Genomic DNA, 14,297 nt, shown 5'->3' on the forward strand with positions numbered 1-14,297 from the left:
TCAAGGTCGGTGACAGGGCTGCAGCAATGTGGAGAGCTCACTACCAAGGTCAAGGTCGGTGACAGGGCTGCAGCAATGTGGAGAGCTCACCACCAAGGTCCAGGTCGGTGACAGGGCTGCAGCAATGTGGAGAGCTCACCACCAAGGTCCAGGTCGGTGACAGGGCTGCAGCAATGTGGAGAGCTCACCACCAAAGCCCAGCCTCGCTTTGCTCTTCTCCGAACTGAAGTGACACCACTTCAAGGGCTGCTCTGTGTGCAACGTGACTGAGATGCCAGGGTCGCAGCCATGTGCGCAGAGCTGTCCTCTCTGGACACCTGCGTGGGCTCGGCAGTGAGCTCAGGGGAATGCTGAGGGGCATGAACCCCAAGAACCCCAGCCTGTCCACCTGGCAGTTTGAGATCTAGGTTTTGCAGCTCCACACAAAATAATGGAATTATCAAGTTGAAATGAATCATTTAATGAGAATCTTCAAACTGCAGTGCTGGCTGAGTACTGAGCAAATCTCGGGGAGGGCATGACGCCCCCTCAGCTCCTGGTACCTGCCCCAGGTCTGAAATGCAGCGTCTGGGAGCACAGGCCTTTTTAACACCTCACTGCCGAGCATCTGAACCTTTTTGACAACAATTCTTTAAGCCGACTTTCACAGAGAAAACACTAAAGGAAAAATAGATTTCCTTTGGCCAGACAGCTCTTTCTTCCTCAATAAATAGGAACCACACTTGGAACAAAGAGGCAGTGCACGCTCTGGGGGACCACGAGCTTTATTGGCTGCAAGTTTTCCTCAGGAGCCTGGTCGGCTGGGGCTGGATGTTCCTGGATGGGGGCCCCCGGGCCTAAGCTAGGAAAACGGAGGAAAAAAAGAATTTTAAGTCCAATGGAGGATTTCTGAAGTAAGATCCCTGACAGAGTTAAAGGTGAGATTGTTACTATGAAACTGCTTTCAAAGACATACTGTTTGATCTGTAAATATTTACACAATAAAATAACAATGAGATCATCCTGTATTCATTCAAGAAATGTTTCTATAATGCCTACTATGGGCCAGACACTGTTCACTGTAATTTTCACTGATAAAAATAGGATATAAATTTGAAAATTAAAAATACCGCTGATGGCCTGGCATGATAAAAAAGAAACTTTTCATGCATTGTAGAAAAATACAACTCTGTTGAAGATGTGCCCCTTGGTTTCCCTTCAACTTCACATTTCAAAAGAAGTCATTTCTAGCCTTGCACCCACCCTGACCCTCCAAAGGGCGTGCAGTGCAAACCAACTCAAAGGCCATTACCTCCAGGTTTCCTCTGGCCTTCCGAAGGATTTTGTGGGTTACGACCACTGCAGAGAAAGCAAAGAGTGGGATGATAAGAGATATACACATCACACCATGGAATATTATGCAGCCTTAAAGAAAGATGGAGACTTTACCTCTTACATGTTTACATGGATGGAGCTGGAACATATTCTTCTAAGCAAAGTATCTCAAGAATGGAAGAAAAAGTATCCAATGTACTCAGTTTTACTATGAAACCAATTTATAGCTTTGTTATGAAAGCTATAACCCAATTATACCCCAGGAAGAAGGGGAAAGGGGAGAGGGAGGAGAGGATGGGTGGAGGGAGGGTAATTGGTGGGACCACACCTACGGTGCATCTTGCAAGGGTACATGTGAAATTTACTAGGTGTAGAATATAAATGTCTTAACACAGTACCTAAGAAAATGCCGTGAAGGCTATGTGAACCAGTTTGATGAAAACATTTCAAATTGTATATAAAATCAGCACATTGTACCCCATGATTGCATTAATGTACACAGCTATGATTTAATTTAAAAAAATAATAAAAAGAGATGTACACATCCAGGAGGGCCGTGTGAAAGCCAAGGGTAGGGAAGACGAGTTGTCCAACCCCAGGGGGTTCAGACACGTGGCCAGCCCTGATGCATCCAAACCAGAGAGAGGGATGAAGGGCCTGCTCACGCCATCACAAACCTCGGACCAAACAATCCATCAGAAAGGGGGGACCAGAGACACCTGTCAGGGCCTCGCTAAATCACAGCAATCCAGAGACCAGGGCGTGCTGTGCCCAGCTGCCCAGGCAGCCCTCAGCTCCCTCTGTGGGAAGGGATGTGCCCTGCTCCACAGGTACCCACATGTGGAGGCCTAAGTTACGTTCTATAAAGTCAAACGTTTACGTGGCAATTCTTAAAGCAGCGCCTCATGGCCACAGAGAAAGAAGCTTGGGCACTTTTTCCTCCCTCACTTGTGCTTTAGCTGGTGGAACAGTCCAACAGTTTCCCTAACGAGTCATATCTGCCTGGATAGCAGTGGGCTGAGCGGGGTGGTTTCAGAAGACCCTGCGACTCTACGCCCTGAGCTGTGGACTGGGCAGGTCTCAGCATGTCCCACCCCTGGACGGAGTGTGCCTTGCCTTTCAGGGAGACTCCACAGAGAGAGGCCATATCTCCTTCAAGCCTCTCGTCCAGCACAAGCTCCGGCAGCAGGAATGGGGACTGTGTTCTAAGTAGGGCTTGGTGAGGGGCAGGAAATCAGCTTGCTCCCTGGGTAGGACAGACACAGGCTTCTGGAGCTGAGCCTTTTGGCCAAAATGGACTCACACCCAACACATATGCTCCCCCAATGGCTTAGTCAGATAGGTGCTATGTGGCTTTGAGAAAATATTTATTTCTTGCCTCACAAAAATCTCCATCTGGAGGTAATGAAGTTTATTTGCAATCTGTGACATTGGGGAAGGGACAGACGGTGTGGGCTTTGTTTTTAACTCAGCAAAACAAATTTCAGAAGCAGCTACTGCCTCTCTGTCCCCACACTGCTGCAGGGCAGGAGTTCTTAACCTGGATGCATGATATGCCCTGGAGAGTCCTAAATCCACATACACTCTGTGCAAATCTCGGTGTGTATGGATGTACTCATTTATGGGAAAAGAAAGACGTAACCTTTCTCGAGATTCACCAAGGGTCCTGTGACCCAGAAAAGATTAAGCATCATGGCTGTGGAGGTTTGGGAAGAGGACTGAATGTACCCAGAGAACAAAATCCACAGAAGACCTAAGGACCCTGGTCCTGGTTTTGAGGAGACCCTTACACCTGACCAGTACTGCCCACACTCTAAAGCACAGAAATGCCCACTGCAGTGAGAAGACTGAGGGATCCAGTGGTAAAGGACTCATCCCAAATCGAGACATGCCCCAGCATGGAGATGTGATTCCCATCCATCCAGGGATCCCCAAGTCAGTCCAGGGCTCCTCCCACCTCAGCAGCATGCTGGGACCAGGTGGTTTGCCAACTGTGACCTCACTGACTACCCCCAAATCCCACATGGCAGGATTCCTACCCTCACCTGGCCAATAAGCACTAGAGGCTCGTGGTTCAGGCCATGTGGGCAGTGGGTGTGGGTGGCAGCGTGCTCGGATCCCACTGGAATGCAGTTTCCTTACCTTCTCCCTAAGGTTCTGGAAGCAGGTGTAGTGTCGGCTCTACTCCAGAAGGACCCTGGCCCTTGCTCTTCCCTTTCACCACGGGGGCAAGGATAAAGAGAGGACACTAAGCCAACTTTCACTGTGTCACTTTAGAGCCAGAGCAGATATGTGTGGCTGGCAGGGTTTAGGAAATTTCCAAGGACCTGACCTGTTGGGGTGAGCTGCCGAGCCTGGCATGGAAGGAGTTGCAGGGTGGGTCCTGGGGTCTCCCTAACCCTACTCTGGCTAAGCATGCCCCGTGCCAGGCCCTGGAGAGGCAGGAATGGGTGACACCAGGAGGGGAAATGCTATGAGATGCTTATCGTTCCTCTTACTAGGAGTGATCCGCTACCTCAGTACTTACGGTTTGGTCCGACCACATGGGTAGAAAGACCATGAGAAGTAACATTTGCTGAGCACCGGCTCTGTCCCTGGCCCCTGCTAAGTACAACATGGTTCAGCATTCCCATCTGTGTTTACAGATGGGGAAACAGAGGTACTTTGCTAACATTGTTAAGAGAACCCAGGCCCATTGGCCAGTTTAAGTCCTTTGGAATTACTGTCTCCTATTAGGGATAAGGATCTAAACCTCAGAGTTAAAGTCATTTAATCCAGGTCACACAGGAGAGTAGGACTGGAACTGTGCTCATCCAGCGATTCCATGCTCACTCGCCTAGGACACAGGGGACCTAGGTACTGCCTACAGGAACTTATCCCATCTGAACCTACTTCTGCAATTTCCTTGCTTGCAAAAAGGGTTTAACTACATGTGCCCTGTGACCGCTCAGGGCTGGGCTACCGAGGAGGAGAGGTACCAGTGCAGAATTCTGCCTTTCCTAGACTAGAGGGCTGAATAAAGCCTCACTTCCCGGCCCCTGCTGTTCCGAAGAGTCTGACTCAAACATTCTGCCACTTCCCCAGCATGGCCATGGCTGGATCCTTCTGTAACCCAGGTCCCATCCAGAGTGCCTTTTCTCTGCGAGTGACATGAGACTCTCAGCCATAACTCTGGAGGCTGACCTCCTTCCTACCTTTCAAAACTCTCTGTCCCAGCTCACCTGGGCTGCCACAGCCCCTAAGGAGGCTCCCTGCCTCCTGGCCCCTCCCAGCTCAGCCATGAAACCTTCTAACACACAGTGGACCATGCCAGTGCTGCAGTCTGGCCACGGGCTCCTTGTAAGCCAGTGCCTACTCACCTCCCTCACAGGAAATGCCTGGGCACATCCTAAGCATGTCCCTGAACACTCGGTTCTCTCTGGCTTCGGGGAGAGCAGCGGCAAGGCCATGCGGTTGTCTGCCAGGGTCCTGCTCCTGCCCTCTGCTATCTGACTCCTGCTCATCCCTCAAGACCAGCCTGGGCCCTGAAACACACGGGCCCCTGGGAAGCACTCAGCACTGGGCCTTGCAGCACATCTTTGCTTCCCCACAGCAAGCCCAAGATGCTGACTGGCAGTGGCTGCCTCATCCACTTCTGTCCACAGAGCCTGGACAGAATGGGCACTCAGCTCAGTGATTTGGCTTCTCTCTTTTGCTGCTCAAACTCTGCCAGTCTCACAGAGCCTATTTCCAGAAGGTTCCCAGAGGGCAGCTAAGGAGAACTATTACTTGGCAATAATCTCTGTTCTGCGTTTCTCAGAAATGCCCCAGAAACATTGGACTTTGACAAGAAAGCAGCACAAGGCAGGCTGGCACCTCCAGAGAGGAAAGCGCTGCAGTCAGCAGCTCTCCTACAACGGGGAAACTGACACGCAGACAGCACAAGGCCGGGCCAGGGCTGCGCTGCCAAGAGCACAAACAGGAGCTCACAGCTGCCTACTCATAAACACGCAGGGAGGGAGTGCTGAGGTTTAAACCAGGGAAATGGGGCTGCTCCCCAACAATCTCTCAAGTCACTAGATCAGAGCTGGGCCTGACCTTACAGAAGGTACTAAACCTCCCTGATGCCGAGTTTCAGTGTCGCCCTGAGAACTATTTCTCAAACCCATGCCGTCCTCTGGCTCCCCACCATCCTGGCCCAGGACTTCCCCCCTTTCTTGTCTCACTAGAGAGTTGGCCCCTGCTCAATGGTGGAGCAGACACCAGCGAGCCATCCTTGCTCACAGATGTGACAAGCTGGTCCTGTGCTCGGAGCGTGCCCACCTCAGGCCTCTCAGTTCAGTCACTGGTCCCCCTGACCACTCCTGCTTCAACCTGTCATTTGTAGCTTTTACTCCACCAGCAGGACCTGGTTTTGGTTTCACAAATACAAAAGCATACGTCTTGCCTCTGTCCACACTGTTCCCTACCTGGACTGCCACTCCCTGGTCCATCTGATGACGCCTACTCCTCCTTCCAGACTTACCTCTGTGTCACTTCATCCAAGATGCCCACCCTCCTCCCATCCCAGGACTCTTGTAAGGCCCTATGTGTGTTCCCACCACTGCACAAGCCGCACACCTGTCTCCCCAGTGGGATGACAGTCCCTGGCATCAACGGGGTGCTCTGCAAAGGTCTCTTAAGTGACTACATTTGTCTCTGTGAGTCAGAAAGGATGGAGTATGAAAAGAAACCCATAAATAGGAGGCATGATCACAACAATCCGGGCTCCAAGGTAGGTAACCCAGGGCCGGCCTGCCAGCCCTCGGAGGCAGGAAGTGGACAGACGAGGCAGCCATCCCCGCCACTCACTTACACTGATCAAAGATGACTTTCTCCTGGTGCTTGCTCAGCTGCAAAAGCTGCACAGTGTTTTGCAACTTCTTTTCTTGTTCAGACAATTTTTTGTGCAGTTCGGTGATCTCTGCTTTCAATTCTCCAATCTAAAAGAAAAAAAGAATTAGAAAAATGTTCTAAGAATGTAACACATCACATTATGTAGGAAGAATTGCAAACACATACAAAGATATTCAATCTCACTGACAAAAACATTTGAATAAAAACTAGAAGCCTTTTCCCACCAATTAGATCGGCAAGATCAAACGAAATCCAGCGAGGGGGAGCAGAAAGTACCCTCGTGACTGTAGGCAGGACTGTAAGTTGGCATGGCCCAGCCAGAACACCTTGGCAAGAGCGCTCAAGCTGTAACATACACTGGACTCATCGACCCAGCAATTCTACTCCTTGGCATTCACCCCAGGGAAGAATAATAACGTAAGCATAAGAAGATGCCTGTGTACAAGGATGTTTATCTCAGCACTGTCCATGGTAGGAAAAAATAAAGAACCTGATTTGTTTTAATATAGACCTAGATAAATTATGGTGCTTATATATAATGAAATAAACTTGCAGCTATTAAAAATTATATTGAAGAGCTCTATTTATTGATGTGAAAAGATGATCATAATTGGTGACACAGGGGCCAAGAACACACACTGTACATAAGGCCTTCTTGGGTCATAAAGCTGACTATATACCACGTGTATCCACATCCACAGATGTTTATACTGAGATGTCATCAAAATGTTAATAGTGATTATCTCTGCAAGATATGATTTCAAATCGAGTTTATTTTTACCAAAACATTAATGCTGACTTAAAAAAACTGTTTTAGATATTTAAATCTTTAAAGAGTATGACCCATTAGGAGAGCCTATTTTGGTTTTTCAGAGGAGAATGGTGAATGGGTAACAAGACCAGACCTCTAGTACTTCAACATGAAATACACAGAGAGACTCTCTTAGCCACCTGCCACCAAACCAGCTCACAGGGGTAAGGACACTCATCATCCTTCAGTAAGACACCCGGGCACAAGCTGCTCTCTGCTCTACTGAACAACCTCTGCTCCCAGGAGCAGAGATGGTGAGTTGTTAGCTTATGAAAAGTGACCTTAGTTTGTTCCCAAATTTGTTTAGGGTAGTTGTAATCAAATTACATAATTAATTTAATATTAAGTAAGCCCATAAAATAAGTGTATTAAAAGAGAAAACTGGTTGTATGAAAACTAACATATGCTTCAGAAAAGACTTGATAAAAGCAAGTCACTAAAAAACACATTTCTGGCAAATTAGGTGTGGGTGAGACAACTATAAAAGATGTGGGAGGAACACAGTCTAGAAGAATTCTATATTCAAATTGCTTTGCAAGTGTCTAAGTTTTCTCTTCATCTTAAAGAAACAGAAATTGAAAGTGACAGACATACATTATGGATGTAGTTTATGAAAGAAAGAAGATGTGGAACTCCAATCAGCAGACCTAAATTCAAAGAAAAGGCCCTGGCCTGACATCAAAAGAATGGCAAATGAATGTACATTTATCTGTTTTAAGTTAAACTAAAATGTTTAAGGTACGCATCACTTTTTGATTCCCTGCCTTAACCTACTTTTAAGATTAACTAGTCGTGTCAGGTACGGGGACTTCAATGGTTCTTCCCAAACAGATCCTAATTTTAAACATTAGGTTTGCTTTGATTCTCTTCCGCACAGTAAGAGCCCACAAAGATTTAGGGCTTGGTCATGGATCTACAGACCACACATTCCAAGGCCCAAGTTTCCCTCCAGTCAGAGCCTTAGGTCCTCATCTATCATATTGGCATAGTCACCTCTGACCCATCACACTGCAGCAGAGTGAGCCTCAAACATGATGCTGTAAGATGAACAGTGATCAGGTCAAGTCCTGCCTGGCCACCCCATTTCTCCTCCCAGAGTCAGCTCAGGTGTCAGCCCCTCCAGGAGGCTTTACTTGATGGCCCTTCCCCACCCGTCTGGTCACTGCTCCTCTGGGTGCCCATGGCGCTCAGTGCCCCCCACATCACAGTGGGCTGCAGTAACTGGGTGTTCACTTGCTGGCCACAAGCTCCCTTCTTCCCTCTGTTCACCAGTGCCTTGCACAGAGCAGGTGCCAGGATGCTATACGCCAACTAGCGGGTTAATTTTCACTGGCACTCTCCTTACATCCTATACACATTCTAACCAGCACTTAAAACAAAGAATTTTAATTATTTATATGTCTGCTGCTCCACTGGATTCGACTCTCCATTTTTACAGGATGAGCACACTATGGTAACAACAGCAGGGGCTCCCAAACAGCGCTGCCACTTCCCAGCGACACGATGCTAGAGTCATTCTACCTCTGAGATTTCAGTTCCTACCTCTGGAAAATCAGAATAATAGCTAACTCCCTGAAGGTTATGGCAAAGGATAAAATGAGACGCTGATTGTGAGCAGAGTGCTGGGCGCCCGGCAGGAGCTCAACAGAACACAGAGCTGAGCGCCAGCCCGAAGCCACACCGGTCCCCTCTGGGAGGCCTCAGCCTGCTCCACCAGTGTTCCCACCTGACTTCCGGGGCAGGATGTTTTCCTTCTCTGTTTTCCTTTTATAATGAAAAGCCTCCAACATTTATAAAATTAGGAAGAATTGGATAATGAGCCCCCAGGCAGCCATCCAGCTTCAGCAATTACTAATTCATGGTTAAACTTGTTTCTTCTACATCCCTGCTCATGCTGTCCCCAAGATTATTTTGAAACTAATCCTAGAAGCCAATCATATCAACTATAAAATATTTCAGAATATATCTCTAAAAGGAAAATGGCTCCTTTAAAACACACATTAAAAAAAAAAAAAACTCACAGTATCATTACCCCACCTAAAAACTGGCAATTCCTTAACACTGGCATTACCCCACCTAAAAACTGGCAATTCCATAACACTAAGTATGGAGTCAGTGAACACAATCTCCCTGCTTGCTTCATAATTTTATTTTTTTAAACAATTGGCTTGATTCAGGATTGAAATAAGAGCCATACTTTGCATTTATCTCCTAAGTTTCCTTTAATCCAGTGGTTCTCAAGGCTACCTACAGAGCTGAAAAATAAGACTGCAGGGGCCACTCTCAGAGTTTCTGATAGAGAAGGTCTGGATGAGGCCTGAGACTCTGTACTTGGGACAAGTTTCCAGGTGATGCTGCTGCCTTAGGTCCAGGATCCACACTTTAAGAACCACTGTGAAGCGGGTTATTTTCCTCCTCCCGCCTTGTGCCTTTTCACACCAGGACAAAGTACAATCTAAGCGCATATTATAGGTTTCCTACCCCACACCTAGGAGCTGGCCAGTTCTCCAAAGAGCCCTAGATCCCTTCAGTAGGAAAGGAATTTAGAAACAACAACAATTTGAGTACATGAGTGCTCCCTGGTACTAACACCTTCTATGTGGAGAGGGTCACATCACAAGTTCATACTGACATTTGCTTCAAATTCAGAATTATAGGTCATCATTTCTTTCATTTTATGTTTATATAAATATCTTACAAAAATCTCAGTTCCTGCTGGGCGCTGTGGCTCACACCTGTGAGGCGGAGATGGGCAGATTGCCTGAGCTTAGGAGTTTGAGACCAGCCTGAGCTAGTATGAGACCCTGTCTCTAAAATTAGCCAGGCGTTGCGGCGGGCACCTGTAGTCCCAGTAATCCTAGCTACTCAGGAGGCTGAGGCAAGAGGATCACTTGAGCCCAAGAGTCTGAGGTTGCTGTGAGCTATGACACCACAGCACTCTGCAAGGGTGACAAAGTGAGACTGTCTCAAAAACAAAACAAAAAAATGCAGTTCCTAATGAAATTAATGATATATTTTATCTTACAATACAAATATATTAGTTTCAGAATATTAATACCAATAGTATTACTAACAACATAATCACTGAAAACAGTTTAAATTTATTTTGGTAGTTCTTTTTTGCCCTTAGAATACTACTACTTCTTCTAATGCTCTCAGAGTGGTTTACATAAATTTCTACTACCATGTTTCCCCGAAAATAAAACCTACCCAAAAAATAAGCCCTAGTAGGATTTCTATGCATTTGTTAAATATAAGCCCTACCCCCATAATAAGACCTAGCGATGGGCATGGCTATGCAGATATGGTCCTGCATTTTGGCACAGAGCGGTAAAGAAGACTGGAATACCTTAAATCTGCCACAGCTCCTTTCTCCAAGATGGTCGCACTTGTGCGGGTGTGCAAGTGGTAACCTTGGTCACAGCCATCCTATTGCGCATGTGTGAACAGCTAGGGGAAAGGAGTTCACGCATCACTAGTGCCAGCCCCACCAACAAGGTTGGCTCCCCCTTTCAGGTTCCAGAAGAAGATGACTTAACTGTATTTGAATAAACACCGATTGTTGTATTATACTTAATAAAAATGAGACATCCCCTGAAAATAAGCCCTAGTGTGTCTTCCTGAGAAAAAATAAATACAAGACAGTGTCTTATTTTCAGGGAAACATGGTAGGAATGAATGGTCAAATTACTGTTTTAGTCCTGAAAGGTGAATCATTTCATCATGCATACAGTTGTTCATTTCATCAATGCATACAGCAAAGTTTGAATCATTTCATCATGCATACAGCAAAGTTTGTTTCATATTGCTGTGAATTTTTAGAAATTACTTTTGCCCATTTTGATTTCCTTATAATTATATAATGCAATTATGCAGTGTCAGAGTCAAATCTACAAAACAAGGACTATTCAGAGACATCATCTATCCCTACAAGGAGCCTATTTTGTTATTTATCCTCCATTTAAAAAATTATAAGCAAGTACGTGTATATGTTTGTACCCGCCACATAACTTTTTTTTTCTTTTTGAGACAGGGTCTCACTCTGTTGCCCGAGCTAAAGTGCTATGGTGTCATCATAGCTCACCATAGCCTCCAACTCCTAGGCTCAAGCAATCCTCCTACCTCAGCCTCCTGAGTAGCAGGGACTATAGGTACCTGCTACCACACCTGGCTCATTTTTGATTTTTTGTAGAGACAGGGTCTCACTCTTACTCAAGCTGGACTCAAACTCCTCTCAAACAATCCTCCTACTTTGGCCTCCCAGAGTGCTAGGATTACAGGTGTGAGCCACCATACTCAGCCCCTTCCACATAACTTTCTTAGATAAACACACTTTCCAGAGCTGTCCTATGGACTCCATGGGATGGCATTTTAAATGCCAAGGGCAAATTAATGGTACTCTGAGAAATCACCAGGTAGTTAAAAAAAAACCTTGGGGTTGCTGGTGAAGATGTGGAAATCTGCTTTACACAATTTCACACCAAGCAAAGGCTCTGTATGAAACACAAGCAGTGAGAGAAAAGTGGCTCGAGGCAATTTAACACCACTCAGGGAGTCTGTGTATACCAGCAACCACATCAGCACATCTCAGAGGTCCCTTTTCTGGCTCTACAATTCTATGCTGCAACATTGGGCATAATCGATTACCCAAGAAAAGAAGGGTGAGTCCCCATGGGCACCCACCAGGCCCGGACTGTGTGCACCCAGGGCAGATCAGTGTGGTTGTAACGTGTGTGTATAGGTTACATATAATATACGTGTTTAAAAATTAGGAAATACATTCTGCCTGTCTAATAGTTACAGACAGTAACTATTAGTAATATGTGCTAAGGACAACAGTATTGCATTCAGAGTCAATTGTTTGGTTCAGACATGTTTGGTTTAAAAAACAGCAGGTACTAGAGTTTGGGGGTATGGGAAGAAATTCATTCATTCAAAAATATAAAAAATAGATGGTCCTCTGAAGGAAAACAGAGAAGGGCAGACACTAACCAATACAAACCTGTACTAAGGGCTATGGTCAAACAGAAGAAGACGCCACGCCTCAGGGGCGAGGAAGCCCCTCCAACACTGTGGTAGCCGTTAATCCGAGACTTAAAAGGTGAGCAGGAGCCAGGAAGGGTCTGGGACATTCTAGGCAGTCAGACCACCTGTGTCCCCTAAGCCTGTGGGCAAGGAGCTCGGTGGGGAGAAGGAAAGAAAGGCCAGGGTGGGCTAAGCCCAGTGAGGCCCACCCTTCCTCCTTGATACACCCCTACCCGCCACAAGTGGGCAAAAAATGACTTCCTATACAACAGAAGGTCACGAACTTCCCCCCCAGGATCCCAAGACGGAATCTTTGGACAAAGAGGGCTGCATCACCGGCCACTTCATCGCCATGTTTGATAGATTTGAGAGCTGTCAAAAGGGGTGTAACTAAATGAGGTAATGATGTGGGATGCAAATTTCCCTTCTGCCTTCCCACTGGCCTTTGGCAAGAACTTACAGATTAGATAAATAAAGGGGAAACTACCTAAAGGCCACCCAGTGGAGAGTCCCAGCTTCCTTGACCTGTGTGCCCCTTCTTCCAGGGCGGTTTCTCTGATAAGCCAGAGGTGCTCACTTTGCCATGGCACCACGTGTGTCCCACAGACAGAAGTCAGGGGACAGTTTCTACTCTGCCGACTCCTGATTCGCAGCCTGTCACTCCTAAATAGTTAAAACAGATTTTGAACAAGGCTTACTAAATTATGATGCTGAAAGCTATCAACAAGAATCAGAAGGTCCAGAGAAAGGGAAATGCAAGGGATTATGAACAGAAAAGAATGAGCTGGTCCATGGGGACAAAGTGGGACTTAAAGCATACGAAGGAATCAACTCTGGGTTCAGACACTTAGGCTTTCCAACCAGCTCTGCACCATGACCAAATATCTCAACGCCCCAAGTCTCAGTTTTCTTGTGAACAGAATGCGCACTGGATCCTACTCAACAAATACACACTGAGAGGGGGACACTCAGTGAGACAGGGCGAGCCCAGACGGGGATCGGTGGGAACACAGAGAAGCCACAGTGAACACGGTGCCTTCCCCTCCCTCTGACACATCTGCTGTGGCCGAGGTCCCAGGCTAGGGTTAGAAGAGACTGGACAGACACAGGCCCCAGCGGCATGCTTGAGCCTCTAAATCGTGAGTCACCACCTACCTGCCCGCAGTGAAGGCCACACTGGCCATCTGTGGGAAGCGAGACTCTCCAGAGAAGCTGCAGTTGCCTGGAGGCCTCATCCAGAATCAGCTTGGCTTCGCTCACTTGGGTGATAAACTTGCTTAGCAGCACCAAATGTGGACCCTACGTGGGAGGATGAGAAAGTTGTCATATGTAGTCTTGAAAAAGGTTAGGACAAGCAAACTTTAACTGGCAGCATAAATCTCCACACTGTAGGGCTTGGGTTTCACACACCGAGCAAGAGCCTGGTGTCACATGACACCAATTTATTGTCCTTAAAGACTAGTGAATTGTAGATTATGAGAGAATTTCAGCCGTGATTTTCACCCAATCAATAACCATGATTAATAAGCACCAGCAGTAACTAGAGTTACTAAGCCAAGAGGAGGATCCACGGGAGGGCTACTCACGCTGCTCTGCAGCCCACAGGGATGCCCCCGAGCAAGGGACACTGGCAACTGTAGCAACATCAATGTTTTTGCCTTTAGCAGTCCCTATTAACCAGGTGTCCTCAAACTTTATCCAGCCTGCCGGGTGTTTTTGCCACCGCTGCCTGTCCTGCTTAGCAGCTGACTCGTCCCGGGGCCCTCAGTCCAGCCCTCCAACGGTCTGAGGGACAGTGAACCGGCCCCCTGTTTAAAAAGTTTGAGGACCCCTATTATTAACCATCCCTGTGAATAAGATAGCAGGGTTGTAAAGTCTCACCCACCCTCTCTGCCGGCAGAAACAAACTCAAATTGAGGGAGGCAAAAGCCATGAGAAAACAAAGAATTATGACACAGAGAAGGGGAAACTGGGAAGAAAAGGAGTATCTGTTTTCACAAGTAATAACATAAATACATGAAATGCCACTCCCTTTTAAAATATCAAATTGAGAAAAAATCAATATTAAAAAAATACTCAATGAAAACAAGTATAGCAGATAGATGTTCACAAACAGAGATAAAATCTATTTAGAAAGCAGTGCCACAGTGACCATTAGCCAGAGCCCTAAAAGGTTCACAGCCTTGGAACCAGTAATGAAAAAAATGCAATGACATGAAAGGATGCTCATCCCGGTTCAGTGTGCCCCAAACAAGTGAGAGAGTAAATAAAT

At 46.7% G+C, this 14,297-nt stretch overlaps 1 protein-coding gene across 2 annotated transcripts in view; it reads right to left on the reverse strand.

Moving 5' to 3' along the window:
• Window positions 1-436: 436 nt before the first annotated feature.
• CDK5RAP2 (CDK5 regulatory subunit associated protein 2) overlaps window positions 437-14,297 on the reverse strand; it is a 190,200-nt gene continuing 176,339 nt past the window's right edge. For both annotated transcript variants that reach the window (XM_012802462.2, XM_023510586.1), the window contains 4 exons: window positions 13,181-13,324; window positions 6,149-6,275; window positions 1,292-1,338; window positions 437-841 (listed from right to left, as the gene is read on the reverse strand). In XM_012802462.2, coding sequence (XP_012657916.1) covers window positions 785-841; window positions 1,292-1,338; window positions 6,149-6,275; window positions 13,181-13,324 — 375 coding nt within the window. In that variant the 3' untranslated portion in view covers window positions 437-784. The remainder of the gene's footprint in view (window positions 842-1,291; window positions 1,339-6,148; window positions 6,276-13,180; window positions 13,325-14,297) is intronic.

The sequence above is a fragment of the Otolemur garnettii genome, unplaced genomic scaffold, assembly GCF_000181295.1.
Source record: "Otolemur garnettii isolate 467f Iridium unplaced genomic scaffold, OtoGar3 scaffold00014, whole genome shotgun sequence".
In the NCBI taxonomy this organism is placed as follows: domain Eukaryota; kingdom Metazoa; phylum Chordata; class Mammalia; order Primates; family Galagidae; genus Otolemur; species Otolemur garnettii.